Source organism: Carcharodon carcharias, chromosome 1 (genome assembly GCF_017639515.1).
Source record: "Carcharodon carcharias isolate sCarCar2 chromosome 1, sCarCar2.pri, whole genome shotgun sequence".
Taxonomy (NCBI): Eukaryota; Metazoa; Chordata; class Chondrichthyes; order Lamniformes; family Lamnidae; genus Carcharodon; species Carcharodon carcharias.
The window spans coordinates 104,235,759-104,258,339 of record NC_054467.1 but is presented as its reverse complement, the minus strand read 5'-3'; the positions used below and the strand labels follow the sequence as shown (position 1 = coordinate 104,258,339).

At 45.3% G+C, this 22,581-nt stretch overlaps 1 protein-coding gene across 1 annotated transcript in view; it reads right to left on the bottom strand.

Moving 5' to 3' along the window:
- LOC121274088 (solute carrier family 10 member 6-like) overlaps positions 1-22,581 on the bottom strand; it is a 61,027-nt gene that overhangs the window by 11,901 nt on the left and 26,545 nt on the right. The window contains exon 3 of the mRNA XM_041181280.1: positions 13,492-13,580. Coding sequence (XP_041037214.1) covers positions 13,492-13,580 — 89 coding nt within the window. The remainder of the gene's footprint in view (positions 1-13,491; positions 13,581-22,581) is intronic.

The following is a 22,581-nucleotide window of genomic DNA, read 5'->3' as shown; positions in this document are numbered from 1 at the left end:
TGAGTTATTTAAAATTCCCAGAGGGAAACTTTAAACAACTGCTATAATGTTTGAGATGCAACTCTGAATTCAGGCATAAAACCAACAGTTCTCGAGAGGTTTTTATATCAAAGTACAGGAGATATTTATTAATTGACAAAAGTTAAACATATACACATGATTACAAGTTACAACTATCATAATTTTTAACAAATTCCCAAATTAATCTCCACTAAGGCAACAGCAACCCATAGACTTTAAGCAGACACAGGCAAAGCATTTTCACATTACAAATTCAAAATGAGGTTCCTTTCACTTTGGCTTCTTTGCAGACAAACACAGTGGTAGACTCCTAGGCTTTGATGTTACATTGCCTCTGCTCTGCACACACAAAACTGCTGTCTGTTATACCCAGCACATCTCATTAAATGTAAATTCTCATTGGAGAGAATTATCCCCCATTGAGGGGGTTGTGCTGCAGCAGGCGCGGGCAGGCATGGACCCGATCGGCGCCCCTGATTGGGTGGGCCAATTAAGGCTTATCAATCTTACGGTTGGGCGGGTAGGTTTCTCAATAGGGTTAATTAGTTAATTAATGGCCTTAATAGGCCTTTGACAGTTTGGTGGGCATGCAGCCAAGTCGGCTGCATGCCCACTGAACTGAAAATCTAAATGACGCGTGATGATGTTTGGACATACACCCAACATCACCTTGCGTCATTTTACGCCTCAGCAAGCAGGCCCCACCCCCGCTCGCCAAGGCGAAGATTCAGCCCATTGCATCATCTGCCCCTTTGAACTCTACCTCTTCTGACAATAAAACCTTTTTCATAGTACCAATTTTTATTATTAATATAAACATTGTTTGGTCTCTGCTAGTTAGGTGCCAAATTTCACTCCTCTTCTTGAATGCTCTATTCAACAAAATGCAAATGCACTCTACTTCTTACACCTCAAAACTAGTATATATCAAAACACCCAGACTAGCTGGCTTTAATCCAATTAAGACACACCCACACACTAAACCTCTATTTAAAGAAAAATCCTAATAACATTATATACATTAATAGCTTCATGCCACTATCAATATCCCTTAAGTCCTCTTCACAACTTACCTCCTATCTATCTTTGTGTCACCAACAAATTTAGCAACCATACATTCAGTCCCTCCATCCAAGTCATTGATATAATTGTAAATAGTTGAGGCCCCAGCATTGATCCCCTGTGGCACTCCACTGGTTACAGCTTGCCAACCCAAAAATGACTGATTTGTCCCTGCTCTCTGTTTCCTGTTAGCTAACCAATGCCTTACCCATGGTAATATATTACTCCCTGCACCATGAGCTCTTATTTTGTGTAGTAACCTTTGATATCGCACCTTGACAAATGCCTTTTGGAAATCCAAGTACACCGCATCCACAGATTTCCCTTTCTCCACATTGCTTGTTCCTTCCTCAAAGAACTCTAATAAATTAATCAAACATGATTTCCCTCTCACAAAACCATGTTGACTCTGCATGATTGCATTGAGATTTTCTAAGTGACCTGCTAATAATGGATTCTAACATTTTCCCTATCACAGATGTTAGGCTAACTGTAGTTTCCTGGTTTCCTGGTGTCCCTCCTTTCTTGAACAGAGGAGTTAGATTTGTTATTTTCCAATCTGATGGGATCTTTCCAGAATCTAAGGAATTTTGAAAAATTAAAACCAATGCATCTATTATCTCAGCATCCATTTCTATTAAGACCCTAGAATGAAGGCCATCAGGACCTTGGGACTTGTCAACCTTTAGTTGTAATAATTTTTGCAGTACCTTTTCCCTAGGTGAGTGTAGTTCTTTTAAGTTCCTCCCTCCCTTTCACTTTCCAATTTACAATTATTACTGGGATGTTATTTGTGTCCTCTACAGTGAAGATAGGCACAAAATATCTGTTCAATGCATCCACCATTTTCTTATTTCCCATTATTAATTTTCCAGAGTCTCCCTCGAGAGGACGAACACTCACTTTAGTTGCTCTTTCCTTTTTAAATACCTGTAGGAACGCTTACCATCTGTTTTTAGATTCTGAAATATTTCCTTAAATGTCTTTCACTGCATCTCTACTGACCGACCCCTTAACCTAATTTCCCAGTACACTTTAGCCAGCACTGTCTTCATACCCTTGTAATTGCCTTTATTTAATTTTAAAACACTAGTCTCTCCCTCAAACTTAATGCAAAGTTAAATCATGTTATGATCACTGCTACATAGGGGCTCCTTTACTATGAGGACATTAATTAATCCTATCACATTGAACATTACCAGGAATAGAATAGCCTGCCTCTTGTTGGCTCTTTAATGTGCTGCTCCAAGAAACTGTCTTGAAAACACTATGAATTCATCTCCTGGTCACCTTTGCAAAATCAGATTCACCCAATCTATATGTAGATTAAAATCACCTAAGATTATCACCGTAACCTTCTCACAAGCCCCCATTATTTCTTCAACTACACTCCGTCTGAAAGTGTAGTTAATGTTAAAGAACCTATAAACCACTCCCACAACTTCAGATGAAGTGTATACATGAGAAGCATAATAGCCTGTCCTCTTTACAGATTTTCCAGCAATTTTAGTTTTTAATTTGAGACCAAGTTGACTTTGGGAGTTAAAAGCAAAAAACTGCGGATGCTGGAAATCCAAAACAAAAATAAAAATACCTGGAAAAACTCAGCAGGTCTGGCAGCATCTGCGGAGATGAACACAGTTAACGTTTCGAGTCTGTATGACTCTTCAACAGAACTAAGTAAAAATAGAAAAGAGGTGAAATATAAGCTGGTTTAAGGGGTGGGGGTGGGGGTAGAGCTGGATAGAGGGCCAGTGATAGGTGGTGATAGCCAAAAGATGTCATAGACAAAAGGACAAAGGGGTGTTGAAGGTGGTGATATTATCTAAGGAATGTGCTAATTAAGGGTAGAAAGCAGGACAAGCAAGGTACAGATAGCCCTAGTGGGGGTGGGGTGAGGTGAAGGGAAGGGATTGAAATAGACTAAAAGGTAGAGATAAAACAATGGATGGAAATACATTTAAAAATAATAGAAATAGGTGGGAAAAGAACAATCTATATAAATTATTGGAAAAAAAAGGGGGGATCGGAAAGGGGGTGGGGATGGAGGAGCGAGTTCATGATCTAAAATTGTTGAACTCAATATTCAGTGCAGAAGGCTGTAAAGTGCTGTTCCTCCAGTTTGTGTTGAACTTCACTGGAACAATGAAGCAGGCCAAGGACGGACATGTGGGCATGAGAGCAGGATGGTGTGTTGAAATGGCAAGTGACAGGGAGGTCTGGGTCATGCTTGTGGACAGACCAAAGGTGTTCTGCAAAGCGGTCACCCAGTCTGCGTTTGGTCTCTCCAGTGTAGAGGAAACCGCATTGGGAGCAACGAATGCAGTAGACTAAATTGAGGGAAGTGCATTTGAAATGCTGCTTCACTTGAAAGGAGTGTTTGGGCCCTTGGACGGTGAGGAGAGGGAAAGTAAAGGGGTAGGTGTTGCATCTTCTGCGGTTGCATGGTCTGTTCTGATGATGCCACTTTCAAAAACAGTTCCTCTGATATGTCTTCCTTAACCAAGGTTTTCCACCCACGGTGGTTGACAGGGCCCTCAACCATGTCCGGCCCATCTCCTGCGCATCCGCCCTCACACCTTCCTCTCTTTCCCAGAAACATGATAGGGTCCCCCTTGTCCTCACTTATCACCCCACTAGCCTCCGCATTCAAAGGATCATCCTCCGCCATTTCTGCCAACTCCAGCATGATGCCACCACCAAATACATCTTCCCTTCACCCCACCGGCGGCATTCCGCAGGGATCGTTCCCTCCGGGACATCCTGGTCCACTCCTCCATCACTCCCTACACCTCAACGCCCTCCCACGGCACCTTCCCATGCAACCGCAGAAGGTGCAACACCTGCCCCTTTACATCCCCTCTCCTCACCGTTTTTCTTTACTTTCAACTGTGTGCGAGGTATGGCCTGATTTCAGTTCTTCTCATTTCCCTTGTTCTTTCTTGCTTTTTACTCTCGTTGCCAGTTTGTTGGATCCTTTACCCTGGTTTGTTGGGGCTAAAGGATCCAGGTTGCACGCTTGTTTCAGGGTGACCGAGTTGGTACCAAAGCCAGAGAAGATCAGTAGATTGTTCTTAAAAGAAACACATTCTGTTTATTTACAAAAGGAACTCAGCAGCTACACTTGTGTGCTTACAACTCAAAACTCTGTCTTTACACTTCTGATTCTAACTCAGGACTACTGACTACAGAGGTAGGCTGCGTTACTCTGCTATTGGATATCAAAATCGTGTGATCTGCCGTTACCACATTCTTCTTAAAGGTATATTACATATCAGATTACTACAGAATCATTGTTTGTCTCCACTTCCATCAGCCTAGTGGGCAGCGAATTCCAAGTCATTACCACATGCTGTGTAAAGACATTCTTCCTTAAGTTCCCCCTGCATCTCATGACCTAAAACCTGAAATCTATGTTCACTAGACTTTGTACTATTAGCTAATACCATCAGTTATTGACCTGAATATTTACAGCATTTTCTCTTTTTATTCCAATCTGCGCAGCTGTGTTAACATTTAAACTAATCTTTACTGCTGTACATCAATCCTACATGTCATTTACTAAGTATTTCACTTGTGTGGGCGAAGAGAAATTAAATCATTGCTGCGCTGACTATGTATTTGTTACAGCACTTTGCTGTTTGTTGGTTTATTTTCAAGAAATCTTTAACCCATTTTCACGGACACTGAACTTTCTTACCACGTAGTTTTCCCTTAATTTTCAAGTCCAAATTTTCTTCATTATACATTTTTCCAATTTTAGACATGTCACTTTATCTGGAGCCTGGCTAACTTGGCAGTTAATTATTGCTGTAAACTTTAGGGTTGGTGAAAACAATGCTAGTTAGTTGGCATCACTATGACACAATTATTGTGAAGTAGCTTCAGCAATCGTGAATGCAAGACCTGATCTAAATTAAAGCGCCACACTACTCAGGGAGGAGTTTCTGAGAGGGTTGAAAGGTTTACTTAATATATAAATATTTTCTCTCGTCACAGCTTTTCAATACATTGGTTCCTTTGTCAAATAATCACTTCATACCTCCTTCAAATGAGCACTCTTGGCGTGGTGTCTCAGCCCTTCTCCCAGGACCACGTATCATTAAATCACAACGCCCACAATTTTCCAGCTACTCAGCCTTTGGATTCCATGCATGCACGTGCTACAGGAGTGCCACAGTTTGCATCTTTAGTCATTCCTGAAACTCTGGGCACAATGACAATCCAAGAAAGCTTTGTCCAATCCATGTAACAAATTTACATGCGCTCACATCTGTGAAGGGCTGCAAGTAGTGATTTGGGTGTCCTTTAACACGTTCCTGCTTTTGTAGATCAGAACACTGCTTCCCCATTTACAGCAGAAGGCTGCATAAAACAGGAGGGAGCAGACAGGCATGGAAAGAACTTCAAGCTATTGAGTTTTGTTTTAAGAGATTGAACTGGAATTCTTAACCTTAGAGATCACAGAGAACGTGGGGAAGGTTGAAGGTATTCCATGTTCTTTCTTCGTATCACTGTCTCCTCTAAGACTTTTTAATCACATTATCCAACTATCCTGTTACCTTCAGGGGTCTGGGAACATGCACTCCAAGGCCACTCTGTTCCTCGACACTTCTCAGTATCCTATCATATATGGTGTATTGTTTTGCCTTGCCCACTCTCCCAAAGTGCATGACCTCACACTTCTCTGTGTTGAATTTATCAGTTTTCTGCCCACCTGACCAGTTCATTGATATTTTCCTGCAGTCTACAGCTTTCTTCCTTACATCAATCACATGGCCAATTTAATCATGTCCGCTGCATTTAATCGTTGATGTGCACATGAGAAAGGAGGGCAGAATTTCCCATTCTGGGAATGGGAATGGGAGTTTTCCACCACAGAGGTGGCTGGGGGTTTGCACCGTATCATGCAACCCTGGCCTCATTAATTATGCATTCGGGTCTTACCGGCGTATCACCCAGCAGGGCAGGCTGGATAGCACTTGCCCTGCCATCATATCTGGGCACCATTTTTTAAAGGTGTGCAGATAGCAACCTACACAACATTGAGGGAGGAGATGGCCCGAAGGTGACAGGGAGCTCTGGTGGCCAAATTCAACGATGCTTCTCTGGGCATCCTGCTCGACAGAATGGAGGCCAGGAGGGGTGTCCTCCATCCACAGGATGGGAGAAGCAGGCTGAGCTGGGAGAAGAACCAGGCATGGGAGCAAGACTCCAGGGCAGTCAGTGCCCAGGGCCTCCAGCAGAGAACTGCCCAGCAGTGCTGAAAAATAATGAATGACCTCATCCGCTCAGCCAGGGTAGGTGAACCCTCAGCTGCTCACACTCACCTCACTGAATGGGATAAGGGGCATGGGCCTCAGCAGCAACGTGATAAGGTGATGCTTCATAGCCCCACTGCAGTTCACCCACTCTGCTGGTGGAGAGGCCTCTGTGGGTCCCTGACCCTTCCACACAGAGGCCTTACATGCTGTCTGAGGGAGGGGTTGCGGTGGGAGTTGGCAGAAGGAGCTCAGGTGTTGAGAGGATCAGCATCACCAATGACATGCCTCTGTGAGCCTTATCCTTATATCCGCACGGGCTCACTGCTCTGGAGGGTGTTGCTCTAGAACCCCTCTGGACAACCTGCAGTGCATCAATCAAATGGCACACGATCCAGTGGGTTATTTGTAAGACTGGAAGCATGGGAAAGATACATGAAAACCAACTTCCCCCGACCCCATTTTCTCTGTTTGCGCAGAAGAAGTTAAAGGAGAGAGATGGTCACACCTCAAAGGCCGAACAGACTTTGAGGAGTGGGTAGCCCAGCTGGCAGGGTTGGAGAGGGACAGAGCTTGCGGAGATGACGAGATGGGCTTGCAGTCTCGATCCAGTAAGGAGCCATGCATGTCATAGAAACCTAAGGTCATGCAGCTCATGCTGTCACTGGCTCTCTCCTCCCTCACCAGATGGCTCCAGGAAGAGAGCAAGGCCCGAAGGTGATGAAGTCCTGTCCAGCACTTGGACAAACACAGAGAGAATTGAGGAAATTACAGAGGAAGAATGTGCAAATGTAGAGGGATCACAGCAGTCACCTGCACCCCGCACCAGCCCAGTGACACACACCTCAGTCGGTATTAGATCTAGTTTAGGAAGGGTTTCACTGCACAGACAGGGGGAGTCAGTGTTAGTCAAGATCACTGGCACTTGGAAGACTGCTGGAGAAGGGGCATCTGCAAGGTTCGAGTCCGATGACGAGCCTCTGGAATCGACCTTCCAACTGATGGTGGAGAGTCAGCAAGAGGCGGGGGAGCATCAGGCAGAGATGTTGGAGAGCTCACATGCTGTCTGAGGGAAGGGGTGTGGTAGCAGTGGGGGGGAAGGGACTTCGGCTTTGAGGGCACCAGCACCATGCATAATTATATGCATTTTTATATCTTATATAAGGATATAAGATATCCCTATATCTGCATGGCTCACTGTTCTGGAGGGTGTTGTGCTCCACTTGCACTTGAATAAGGTCTGATGTTCCTTATTTGCAATGTAGTCCCTAAGCCTGTGTGTCTCCCCCTTCAACATCTTCCAAGGGAGAGGCCAGGCTCGGTCCATATCCCCTGGAATCATGCATGTCTAGGGAGACAAAGGTCTTTGCCAGAAGCCTTGTGAGCCATGTGCATCAAGTCTCTCGTGCACACTGAACTTTGCCCTTCATAGCTCATCTGTCCCAAGGCCCTAGCATTGTACATACTACATGCTGAGGTTCCCCTTCAGTTGTCTAGTTGAGCTGACCTGCATCTCCGACCACCCTCAATGACCCAACTCCCATGGAGCATCCTGCACAACCTCCCATGCCCCTTCATGACTGCACAACCTCCCATGCCCCATCAAGCCTGCACAACTTCCCATGCCCCTTCACGCCTGCACACATCCCCTCATGCCCCTTCATGCCCGCACACACCCCCCATGCCCCTTCACACCGGCACACCCGCTCCCATACCCCTTCATACCTGCACACACCCCCCCCATGCCCCTTCACACCTGCACACCCCCTCCCATGCCCTTTCACACTTGCACACAATCTCCCCCATGCCCCTTCATACCTGCACACACCCCCTCACACCCCTTCACACTTGCACACAATTCACCCCCTCCATGCCCCTTCACACCTGCACACCCCCTCCCATGCTCCTTCACACCTGCACACAACCCCCCATGCCCCTTCACACCTGCAGACAATCCCCTTCATGCCGCTTCACACCTGCACAACCCCCAAAAGCCCATTCACACCTGCACACCCCCTCCCATGCCCCTTCACACCTGCACACACCCTCCCATGCCCCTTCACACCTGCACACATCCCTCCATGCCCCCTCACATCTGCACACACCCCCACACCCCTTCACACCTGCACACATGCCCCATGCCCCTTCACACCTGCACACACCCCCCCATGCCCCTTCACACCTGCACACACCCCCATGCCCCTTCACACCTGCAGACAATCCCCTTCATGCCGCTTCACACCTGCACAACCCCCAAAAGCCCATTCACACCTGCACACCCCCTCCAATGCCCCTTCACACCTGCACACACCCCCCATGACCCTTCACAACCGCACACCCCCTCCCATGCCCCTTCACACCTGCACACACCCCCCATGCCCCTTCACACCTGCACACACCCTCCCATGCTCCTTCACACCTGCACACAACCCCCCCATGCCCCTTCACACCTGCAGACAATCCCCTTCATGCCGCTTCACACCTGCACAACCCCCAAAAGCCCATTCACACCTGCACACCCCCTCCCATGCCCCTTCACACCTGCACACACCCCCCATGACCCTTCACAACCGCACACCCCCTCCCATGCCCCTTCACACCTGCACACACCCCCCATGCCCCTTCACACCTGCACACACCCTCCCATGCCCCTTCACACCTGCACACATCCCTCCATGCCCCCTCACATCTGCACACACCCCCACACACCTTCACACCTGCACACATGCCCCATGCCCCTTCACACCTGCACACACCCCCCCATGCCCCTTCACACCTGCACACATGCCCCATGCCCCTTCACACCTGCACACATGCCCCTTCATACCTGCACACATGCCCCATGCCCCTTCATACTTGCACACATGCCCCATGCCCCTTCACACCTGCACACACCACCCATGCCCCTTCACACCTGCACACATGCCCCATCACACCTGCACACACACCCCATACCTTCACATCTTCACACATGCCCATTCATACCTGCACACATGCCCCTTCACACCTGCACACATGCCCCTTCACACCTGCACACATCCCCCATGCCCCTTCACACCTGCACACACCCCCATGCCCCTTCATACCTGCACACACCCCCATGCCCCTTCACACCTGCACACATGCCCCTTCACACCTGCACACATGCCCCATGCCCCTTCACACCTGCACACATGCCCCATGCCCCTTCACACCTGCATCCTCCCATGCCCCTTCACACCTGCGCACATCCCCCCATGCCCATTCACACCTGCACACCCTCTCCCATGCCCCTTCACACCTGCACACCCCCTCCCATGCCTCTTCACACCTGCACAGCCCCCCTCCCCAACCCCCACACTGTCCACACTCCAGCATGGCCCTTTCCGCCCTCCCGCTCCACACCAGCTCACCCATTTCATCACTCCTGCAGAATCTCTCTCTTTCCCCCACCACTGCCAAACTCCCCCATCCCCTGTAGTCCTCCACACCCACTCCACCTCTTCATTCCTCACCTCCCCATCTAATCCCTCTCCCCAGCACAGACCATTGCCATCCAGCAGTACCTCCTGCAGCCATCCTCCTGCTGCTTGAAGATCCACCTCCTGGAAGCTGCAGCTTGAAGGTCCGAACCCTGGAAGAAGCTGCAGTGCTGAGAACAATCACCTCCTGATGCTGCTGCATGGAGAAGATCCACGTGGTTGATGCTCCACCGAGCCACTGCTGCACGTGGCATTCCAGGGTCCAGTTGCTGGGGGCTTTTATCTTCTCATTGGATCTTCGTGAGCTGCCCCAGGCCTTCTTCAGATAAGTGCCGACACATACATGCCAAGACGTGCTCTGGGCAGGCATGATTTCCACTGGTGATGTGGACGATTGGGTGGGTTGGGGGGAGCAATTCTGGTTGGGCCTTCATCTGCATCCCACTAATGGCTTTCACTGTTTCACACCGGCCTTTGACGGGAATGGTGCCCACCATTATGGGCAGGAGTGCAAGTTCCCACCATCATTTTACACCAGCGGGAAAATGAATTTTCAGCTCCTGCCGCATTGTTTCCCCCCAGCTCGCCATTAAGCCCGCTGTAGGGGGATCTGGAAAATCCTGCCCTTAGCCATATTTAAGGACTAGAATGCCAGGGGTAGAGTTATACTCCAACTATACAGACCCCTGCTTAGACCATCCCTGGAATAATGTCTGCAGTTCTAGGCATCATGCCTTAGGAAAGATATATTGGTCTTGGAGGAAGTGCAGCACAAATTTACCAGAATGATACCTGGATTCCAAGGTTTAAATTATGAGGAGAGATTACACAAACTAACATTGTATTTCCGGGAATGTAGCAGGTTAAGGGGTGATTCAATTGAAGTTTTCAAGATAATAAGGGCAACTGTTAAATTAGATAGAGAGAAATGATTTCCACACGTTGGGGAAGTTGGCACTAGGGACATAACCTAAAAATCAGACTCACGCCTTTCAGCAATGAAAACGGTGGTACAGATCTGGAACTCTCTTTTGTAATTGACAATTGATTCTAGGTGAATTGTTAATTTTAAATCTGAAATTGATGGATTACTGTCAACCAGAGGTATTCAGGAATACGGGGAAAGGTGGCTATATGGAGTTGGCTGCAGATCAGTCATGATCTCATTGAATGGCAGAAGAGGCTTGAGGGGGCAATACAGCCAACTTCTATTCCTATGCTCTCTCTTCTGATTCAAAATAAAAGTAAAAACCAACCAGAGGTAAAAAGCCTGTATTCTTTTAAACTTACCTTTCACATGGAGCTTAATATTAACATCTGGTAAGAATGAGGGGAATGTCTGCTGAGCGGGTCCTCACCAGCGATTGGGAAATACATCAGGACACTAAAAACCTCTCATTTCAAGCTGTTCAAGAGGAACTTATGTGGACAAAAAGCCAAAATTGAAACCAGGGGTTTCTAACAGGAAACAACTAAGATTGCACAATGTCACTTTTTGGGCTTGAATAATATTTACATATTCACTGGTCAGAAAATCAGCCTTCAGAAGTGCACAAATAAATAAAATGCAGAGGAAAAATTTTAATTATTAAAACTCCCAGTACTTAAAAATAGAAAGGCTGAGATTTGCTACTTCTCCCTGAAACCTCTGTTTGACTTTGTGCTGATGCTACAGTTAGTGGCAAACAATGAGTGCCAGCCATTCATCACACTTTGCTGTGGGTTTTGGCACAGAAACTTACAGTGATTAGAAATCCATTTCAGTGCAGTGCCCTGCACACGAGACTGTGTGAATAAGGCAAACAATGCTGCATTTCCATAACCAGTTAGCTTGAAAAATTCTTAATGAGGAGCACAGAATCTGAGCCAGGGAATGTAAGTCATAATATAGTCGTATGGTAATACAGAACTTAAGTATTGCTGAAAAAAGAGACATGCTGTTGAAGTTTTTCATCTTGCACTGATCAGAACAGTTCGCAAGAATACTAATAGCAAAGGGAACAACAATTTATACGGCATGAGAAGAGAGTGCTGGTTGGCAAGTAGACTCTGATTGGTAGAGGTATTGCCAAGGAGAATGCACCAGGGAACAGTTAACTGCTGAGCTTTCATCCAAATTCAAAACAGGCAGGTCAACTGTGATTGGTCAAGGCATAGCCATGAGGAAGGAACCAGGGAATGGCTGTCCCCAAGCTTTTGTTCAGTTGAAAAAGGTGTAATGCATGGACATGCTCCTTCTCTCCGCAAAAATGAATACATATACTCACACGCAGGGCCCGGTCTTTTGCAGACAGAGAAGCATGTCCACACATTGCCGTCCCCTGGTTCACTCTCCATGGCAATTCCTTGACCAATCAAAATTGACCTGCCTGGTTTAAATTTAGACAAAAGCTTGCCAGTTAACTGCTCCCTAAAGCATTCTCCATGGTAATGCCTCTACCAATCAGAGTCCAATCAATCAGCACTCTCTTCTCATGCAGTTTAAATTGTTGTTCCCGCTACGATTGATATTCTTGCAAACTGTCCTGATGAGTGCAAGACAAAAAGCTTCAACAGTATGTCTCTTTTTTCCAACAATACTTAAGTTATAATAGCTAATTTAATGTCAAACTAGGAATGAAAGCAAAACAAAGGGAAGGAAAGAAAGATAGGATTACAAGAGTGAGAGAGATAAAGGAAATGAAACACATTAAAACATTTTAAAATATCGTCAACAATAGTTAAAACCTGGAGGAATGAGACCCCACACTTGTACAGGCCAATTGACATACCAGACAATAGGATCTGTAGTAGGGTACTTATACTGGAACGAACAAGTCCTAACTTTTTCTGACACATTTAGTGGGTACCTATCATAAGTTCTCCAGATTTCCACTCATCTTTTATGTGAAGAAATGCATCCTGGCATCAACCCTCAGCAGACTTGTTCTAATTTAAAGGCTATGACACCTTGTTCTGGACACCCCTACCAGAAGAAATAGTTTATTTTGATACATCCTATCAAATCCTTTAGTCATCTTAAACACCTCAATTAAATCACCCCATATTCTTCTATATTCAAGGAGTACAAGCCTAAGTTAAGCAACCTGTCCTCATATTTTAAACATTTTAGCCCCAGTGTCATTCTGGTGAATCTACAATGTCCCCCCTTCCAGGGCCAATTATCCTTCCTGAGATACAGTGCCCAGATCTGAATGCAATAATCTACAAGAGCTCTAACCCAAGCTCTGTGTAGTTTTATATATTCCACTCCTTTGAGATAAAGGCCGACATTTCATTAGCTATTTTTTTTGTACCTGTCTACTAGTTGTAATGATTTTTGCAATTGTACCCCTAAATCTTTGTGCTTATTTACAGTTCCTAGTTTCACGCATTTGGAAAATACTCTGATCCATCTTTCTTAGGTCAAAAGTCAATGAAATCACTTCCCCACACTGAACTCCATCTGCTACAGTTACACCACTCACTTAGTGAAGCAATGTCATTTTGCAACTTCCTACTCCTATCTACACTATTTACTCAGTGTTGCCAGAAAACAATGGCTCTCTATTTGTTTATCTAAGTCATTTATAAAAAATAGTGAATGTAGCACTGAAGAACGTTGTAATATCAATTAATACTAGTTCCATAGTTCAGTAGAGAGTATTTCACAGATTTACACAAACAGAAAAAAAATGCTAACTAACCTTCAGAATGATTTTTGATTGTTTTGGCCATTTCCTTGCCACAAAAATTCCAAATGATATTGGGATGATCAAACTGATCAATGACGTGCCTGTTCCAGAAACAAAAATAATATTTTAAAGTAACTAGTTAACTGGAAGCATCCTTTAAATTTGTTTTAACATTTAATCCTATATTCACATGTTCTGGAAGTTGATTGCATATTTTGTTCCGTTTTATTTCTAATCTGTCTCATGCTTTTCAGCTTGTATATAAATAAATATGTTGTATGTATGTTATATAATTCCGCAATACTGAAGGAATTTTGCAACTTTATTGATGTACCCAATTTAGGCCATTAATCTACTTCCATTGGGGTCTGACAGAACATCCCCACAGTTTCTGATGAATATACAGCAACATTCATCTGCTTCTTAAATTTCATTACCATCAGGCAGGAATTTGGGTGATCCTATTGTTGGGAGTGCATGGGGTAGTGCAGACGACCCCCACAGTTTCAGGAGGAGTCTCCCAAGATCGGTGCTTTGTCAACCAAGCTCTGCCAGGGGCGACTCAGAAGAAAAGCTCATTCAGACGATTTAAAAAGAAGAAAGACTTGCATTTATATAGCAGCTTTCACGCACCACTGTATGTCCCAAAGCCGATTACGCATTTTTGTACCTTCCCCTTGCAACCCTCTTCGGTAGCAGTTCCTATTTGGTGCATCACTTGTTAGGGTTTCAATGTGAATTTACATTTTCTGATTGTATTGTTATATGATTTCAGCACTCATGAAAAGCAGTATTTTTAATCACAAGTCACAGTGGTCCTCAGATTAATAAAAGTTGTGGTGGAGAAATTGGAGAGCGAGAGAGGGAAATCAGAGGCCAAAGGGCTGTAGGAATCATGGTGGGAGGCGGCATCGCCACAGAATCTTTACATGTGGGATGGGAAGAGCTCTTCATCATCCTGCAGGCCTGCCTTTGTTTTCTTATGGGTTAAATGCTGAATTTCTTTTGCAAGAATAAGTGTTGGGCTGTGCACCAATTATCTGGATCTAATGTGTGAATCAAAGATTTATTCATCAAAAGCAATATTTATGAATTTGCAGATTCGCATTTTCATTGAAGAAATTCATTTTTAAACGTTTCCAGCACATGAAAGCCATCTGGACTATTGAAACAGTTTAACTCAGCCAGGCAGATCCGAATCTATTGTCTAACAATCAGTGCTAGGAGCTGCAAAGCTACAAAATAAACCTTAAGCTTGTGGTGAAAGTTTGTGAAAATATATTTGCTAAATATTGTCGTTATTAATTTTCTTTCTTACTTTATGTCTCAAAAATCTTTCATCTGCAAAGAAAGGCAGATGAGGCGTGCCCCAGCTACACTGCAGCCCTGATTTTCATGTGAGTAAGGTGTGCAGGAGCAGCCCCCAGTGAGATACTGCCCAGTATTTCTGAATCATAGGACAGGATTTTCTGGGGGTCCTGCCAGTAGCAGGTATGTCGTGGGTGGGATGGGAACATTTAGAGAGCGGTCAAAAGACAATTGTCTTTTGGCCGCTCTCCAAATTTTCCTATCCTTCCCATGATGATACTCACCACCAGCGGGGCTAGAAAATCCTGGCCATAGGATCTTACAACACAGGAGGCCATTCAGCCCATCACATCAGTGCCAGCTCTTTGAAAGAGCAATCCCCCTTTTTTCCCAAAGCCCCCTTTTTTATGCATTTTAAATATATACCCAAGTCCCTTTGAAAATTAGGAATGAATCTGCTTCTACCACCCTTTCAGGCAGTGCAGTCCAGATCATAAGCACTCACTACGTGAAAAAAATTCTCATCTCCCCTCTGGCTCGTGTGAATTATTTTAAATCCGTATTCATCCATCTGACCCAACCCTCCTCTCATTGTTTCTCCTTATCTATTCTCTAACAACTTTTCATAATTTTGAAAATATCCATTAAATTTCCCTGTAACTTTCTCTATCCTCGAGAGAAGAACGCCATCATCTCCAGTGTCTCCGTGTAACTGCAATCCCCTGTCTATAGTACCATTCTAGTAAATATTCAGTACACCCACTGCAAGGCCTTGACATCGTTCTATCACAGATGAGGGATTGCAGTTACATGGAGATACTGGAGAAGGTGGCATTCTTCTCCTGAGGATAGAGAAGGTTACAGGGAAATTTAATGGATCTTTTCAAAATAATGACGGGTTGTGATGTTACGGTACAATAGAGGAGGGATGCCCTTATACCAGCCTGTTTGGGGGGGGGGGGGGGGGAGGAGTGAAAAGTGGGCAGAAGGAAACTACAGAGATAATTAATGCAACACACATGAGAGAAGATCGCCAAGGGGGTGACAGCCAGAAGGCCTGCCCCAGGACATGGCTCCAGTGCCTCAAATAATGTAACAATTTTACACGAATGGTCAAGGTAAGATCACGGGTTGGATTTAATGTGGGTGACGGGGGTCTTGTCCACTGTTGGGAGACAAGGCAGGAGACCCACATTGCTTCTAGTGGGGAGGCCCGACCAAATTAATTGGCCAGCATTGGGCCTTCCCTGGGGTTACGGACCTGGGGTGGAAATCCCAACCTCAAGAGCTGCCGGCCAATCAGAGGACGGTAGCTCTCCTTTGCTGGCAGCACCAATAGGAGTGGTAGCTGCTGCCAGCAATGCTCCAAGGACTTTGTCAGGGGTTGTCACTGAATCACTGGACACAGGTGTGTGAGGGTGGGATGGGGTCACGGGAGAAAGGGCAGGTTTGTTGGAGGCAAGGGCAGGGAGTGTCTTTCAGCAGCCTCTGCTTCCCAATGCCGGGTCTCTCGATCGGAAACAGAGTGCCTAACAACGCTGGACGCCCCTGTGAGGCTGCAGGCAAACAAAACAGTTTGCTGGACAGCCTTTGGGAGGCATGGGAGAGCTGTGTGACTCCCATTTGGTCCCTGAACCACCAGTAAAAAATTCTAGTGGGCTCAGGGATAATTGGTGTCAAATGGCTCATTAAATGAACCTAACTGACATTCAGCTACAAGCGGGCGAGTTTCTCACAACAGTCCCTTCTGCCCTCCGACATAATCACAGGAGGCTTTCCTGTCATTGAGAGACTGATGCATGGCCTCTCATGCGATTAAGTGGACCCAACCACCATGTTTCCCGCTGTGACAGGCTGTATTAAGTTCTGTTCCACATCTCACAACCACATTTCTCATGCACCATCCTAAACTCAACACACTTCATGCACCATCTAACCATACCCTAACCTACTTTGTAGTATGCTTCTCAGGCACTGCTCACACCCCTGACACATTGCATGGCTCTTCCACTATATGAACACATACACACACACACACACACACACACACACACACACACACCCCTGCCAATCGGCTCATTCACAATCACCACTTTTTCTCTTCTGAGACAAGATAGCACATAACAGGTGCCAGTAGGACCTGACCAATGGAGGGGAAGGATGATTCCATGACATTGCTCCTTATGAGGAGGTGATGTTGGTGGTAATTGGGAAGGGAATGGCAGACAACTATTACCTAGAGTTATGTGGCCACTTTGGCTTCCTTACAAACCCACAGCTACTACCGATTCCTAATTCTCCAAACATATCCTCACTCAAAAGTTCCATACAGTCTCATCACACACCTACTACTATAGTGTTCCCTAATCCTTCTAGTTTTATCATTGCAGGCTCTCAGGAGTAAGATCGATGTTGCTAGCTCCCCACACCCACACCCAACACCCGCACTCCCTCCCCCACCATGCCCCCTCGATCACCACAGAGGAATTGGAAGAGGAAGAAAAGCCTCTTCACCTCCCTGGAGGAAGAGGAAGAGAGAGAAGAATAAGGTAGCACATCAATGGATACCATTGTCATAGGTATTAGCTCAGGGACCGGCAACACGTGTCACATAGGGACCAATCCAGATCGCAGATCCTCACAGTGGGAGGCACCAGGCAGTAGTGAACAGCAGGTGGAAGGAAAACCACAGGTGCTATCTTGTCAGGAAGGGGGCAAGGTTGCATTCTAGCTCTGCTTCACCTGTGGCTTAATGCAAAGCCTGGAACCCATCCTCTCCAGCAATGGAGATCGTGGCCATGATCCATATGAAGGACAGTCAACCACCCTAAGAGCTGCTGGAAAATTAGAGGGCCGCAGCTCAGCAGCACAGTGGGAGTGATGGTCACTGTTAGGCCTGCACTTGGAGGAAGAGCACACATTGCATCCTCACAACTAGGTAAGTGCGGAGGATGGGGGCAGTCAATGAGGGTAGGCAAAGCTGTTATAGTCACAATGGCCAGTGCAACCAGGTGGTACCTTCTAAGGACTAAAAAGTGCCTGAAAAGGAGGGTACTTCCTGAAGCCTGCTGGGAGTCTCCCTGCGAGGCAAAGAATGCCCAGCTGCTGGCTAAACACTAACTCCTGACACTGATTGACCAGGCGCTAGGAACAGTTGTACTACACACTTGGCCCACACTGTCCACCGGCGCATGTGCAATTTCTTCCATTGCTGACGTGATTGGTGTGTGCCTGTCAGCCGGTGCCAGTGCGGGTTGCACCCGTGTGTGGTGATGGCACTCACTCAGCCTCTCTCTCTCCTCTGGTTCTGGATAACCGTGTGCTAGTCACTCCACCTACACCTCTTGTTGTCTGCAGCTCAGGGGCCTATCGTATCTACCACTGGCCCAATCTTTCACTGCCTCTTGCTCACCCCTCTCCCGAACCCTTGCTCTCCCCTCTCCCAAACCCTTGCTGCCTTTCTCCTGCACATTGTGCCATGCACTGCTCCAATCTCTGACTGTTGCCAACCATGATCTATCGGCTCCGTCACCAAGCTTTGAATTGAAAATCCCATTTTGTGCAGCTGACTTAAAGACTACAGCAGCCATGGTACATGGATATTATTTTGGAGCTACGCTATCAGATTTGGCCGACTTAAATTTCCAGTCACTGAAAACTGATTCAATATTGTTTGCAGTCTCCAGTTCAAGGTTTAATTGCTTTTTCCCCATTGTGACTCAGTCACCAAATTGCAGAGCATTTAATACAAAGATAACTATAATCAGATAAAAGCAAAAACCTATGGATGCTGGAAATCCAATACAAAAATAAAAATACCTGGAAAAACTCAGCAGGTCTGACAGCATCTGCAGAGAGGAACACAGTTAACGTTTTGAGTCCATATAACCCTTCAGAACTGTTCTCTTGAAGAGTCATATGGACTCAAAACGTTAACTGTGCTCCTCTCCGCAGATGCTGTCAGACCTGCTGAGTTTTTCCAGGTATTTTTATAACTATAATCAGTGTTTCTGCTTAAGTCCAAATAAGAGATGAATACAGTTACTGCACTCCTGGGATTCGGCACCTCACTCGCTAACCTGGCAGACCATCTCCTTCCCTCCTTCTGTCCTTGTTAGGTCTGCACCATCTGCACAGGGGCAACCTGTCCCCCAAACTACTTATGCCAAATTTATTTGTTTATTTGTTCGGTCTATATGAAGATTGCCCTTAGTCATTTGCCTTTACAAGAAAATGATGAGCACATCCCACTTCCACAGAAACTTGTTTTACTGTTAAATTTCTTAGATTCCTCGCCAGTATGTGCTCGACAGATCAGAGACTGGACAAGTCGGGAACCAGTCCTATCTCAGGTAGGAGGACAAGTGCAACCTGGTTGGTCACAGGAGCCCGTAGCTGATGAAATAAAACTTTACTTCAACAGAAGACATGAAATAACCAGCCAGGATGGTATCTTATTATGGGGAGCACAAGTGATAGTACCTCCAAAGGAAAGGGAGCCTCTTTTAGTTGAACTACACAGTGCCCATCCAGGAATTTCCTGAATGAAGACCATAGCACACAGCTATCTATGGTGGCCTGGGATGGATGGCAAAATAGAGATTTAGTAAAGCACTGTATGCAATATCAGCAACTACAAAAGTTGCCAGTGACAGCTCCATTGCACACACGGGAGTGGCCGGGTAGACCTTGCATGCGGTTACACATTGACTATGTTGGAACTTTCCTGGGAACAATATTTCTGCTCATTGTCGATGTCCATTCAAAATGGTTGGACGTATATGAGGTGAAGTCACCAACATCGGCCGCTACAATTGAGAAACTACGTCAGAGTTTTGCCTTTCATGGACTAACAGAAGTAGTAGTTTCTGATAAAGGCACGGCATTTCTAAGTGCTGAGTTCCAATGGTTTATCAGTCCCAACGGTATCACTCGTAAAAACTGCACCGTACCACCTTCCTCAAATGGACCGGCCAAAAGGGCAGTTCAAACCTTCTAGACAGGAATGAAAAAGCTAACTGGCGATTCCTTGGCAACCAAGCTAGCAGGTTTTCTTTTTCATTACAGGACTACCCCTCACACAACAACAGGTGCCACACCTGTGGAGTTATTATTGAAACACCATGTCAGGACGAGATTGAGCTTAATATAGCTGAATATAGAGGGGCAGATGGAAAGGAGTCAGTCAGGGAAGCCAGAAAACTAGACGTACTGGCATAGTCATGAGAGGAAATTTAAAAGGGAGAGACAGTATATGTGAAGAACTTCGGGGAAGGACCAAAGTGGTTACTGGGTGGAATAAGTGCGGTAGCTGTACCTCTATCTTACCACATGGATGTGGAAAGCTGGATTATCTGTAAACATGTGGACCATTTAAGGAAGAGAGAGTCAAATCATCAAGATATGGTTCCACCTCCACCTCCTATGCACTTCTCATTCTGATGTTCCTGTAAGAGTTGAGGATACAGAACTGCAAGTGCTCACCAATGTTCAGGCAATTCTTGAAAAGGAGGTTCTTGACAAAGAATCTGAAGTTGTGTAGCTGCGACATTCCGCAGGTACCAGGAAATCACCTGAAAGATTGAACTTGTAAATTCCTTATCCAGTGTAAATATTATGTTGTCTCAAAAAATACGTACTTGTGAATATAATATGTATAGCCAAGTTAAAGGGGGAGGAATGTAGAAATTATGGTTTTATTTAATAAGTAATGTAACTTTAGGAATAATACTTGTTAAGGAATATCACATGATCTGTAGTAACCAATAGGAGAGTAGCGCAGGCTACCTCAGCAGCCAGTGTAGAAATAGAGTTGGAATCGAAAGCACACATGTAGTTGCTGCTGTGTGTATTGTAAATAAACTTTGGCCTGAATTTTTCAGTTGGCATGCGGGGGCGGGCCCGACATGCTGGTGTGTAAAATGACTTGCGATGACATCGGGCGCACATCCTGACATCATCGTGCTGTCTCGTGATGTTTCGTTCAGCGGGCACACGCGGGAGTTGGTTGCGCGCCCGCTGATAACTGATAGGCCTATTAAGGTCATTAACAAATTAATTAATGTAATTGTTTACGCTGCCCATCCGACCTTAAGGTTGGCAGGCAGGCGAAAAGGCCAAGCAGTCTTCATGGTTTTTAGGAAACGTCATCCATGAGCGGGATGAGTTTTCCTAAAACTTTTATTAATTAAATTGAAAGATTTTCACATAAATAAAAACATATTCTGTCTCATGTGACACATGAGGGGAGATATTTAATTAAATTTTTTTCCATAGCAATTCAATCTCCATGCCTCAGGGAAGTTGAAGCGCTCATTCGTGCATATGCGCAAAAAAGCGCTGGCCCTGACTCTCCCTCCTCCTCCTGTCCGCACAGGTAGCGCTGCTACTGCTCGCGTCTTACACTAGGTGGGCCTTAATTGGCCTGCCCATGTAGAATGGCAGCGTGGAGCCGATCGCAGGCAGCAGTCGGCTCTGCGACCGCCCTCGCCCGCTTCCGCGAGCGCACCTGTCAACTGAGAAATTCAGGCCTTAATGTTTGCACCCAAGAACTGTCTGCAGTTCAACTCTATTACGAAAAGTACAACTCGGCCACCCTACAACTACTACTCCTCCTTTTCCATTTTGTCTGTCATTTTGAGACATCAAGTATCCTGGAATATTTAATTCCAACCTTGGTCAGCATGCAACCATGTCTCTGTTTTGGCCATTAGCTCAAACCCATTTGGCTCTATTTGTGCCATTAATTCGTCTATCCTATTACAAGTACTTCATGCATTCAAATAAAGCGCCTTTAATTTTAACTTTTAACCTTATTCACCAATGCAGTATTACCATTAAACTTTCTGTCCCTTCCTGTCATACTTTTCTTTACCCAAATCACTACAGTACTCTGTGGCCCTGAGTTTTCTCTTCAGATTTATACATCTCCCTCACTTGAACACTATCCTGTATTTTTAGCTTAAAACTCCTATTTATTGCTTTAGTGATACGATTTACTAGGGCACTGGTCCAATCCCAGTTTACTGTATTGCTGGATGTGTTGTGGGCTGTGAGGTGGGTCAAGTGAATCAATTGTCTGTGGGGTACACTTGAGTAAGGGTGATCGATGCATCATAAGGTTCAGATTTGTAACGGGGAAGAGTAAGATACTCTTAAATTAGAAGAAGACTATCTTCAATTAGAAGAAGACTATCTTCAATGGGATGAAAGGGAGCTCTAGCCAGGACAAAATGGAACCAAAAACTAGCAAAAATACTGCAACAGAACAATGGGTGATCTTTATGGAGGAGATGTCTCAATTACGGGCTGGTACATTCCAACAATGGTGAGTGTTAGGGGAACCAAAGCCAGGGTTCATTGGATGACGAGGGAGATAAAAATATAATGGAATACAAGAAGACGGTCTATTATGCATGTCAGGTGAATTCTTCAATTGAGAGCCAGGCCAAATATAATAAGTTGAGAGAAGAAGCGAAAAGGAAAATAAGACTGGCAAAGAGAAAATATGAGAATGGACTGGCAGTTAATATAAAAGATAAACTAAAAGTCTTCTACCAGCATATAAATAGTAAACAGATAGTAAGAGGTGGGTGGGTCTATTATGAATAAAGGGGGTGATATTTGCTCAGAGACACAGGGCAAGGCTAGAATACTTAATTAGTACTTTGTTATCGGTGTTTTTATTGGTGTTGGTAGAAACGGAGATGGCAGAGTTAATGGAATGGAGTCAAAATTGATAGAAAGGATCTACTGGAAAGGCTGGCTCTGCTTAGAGTGGATAAATTGCTTGGT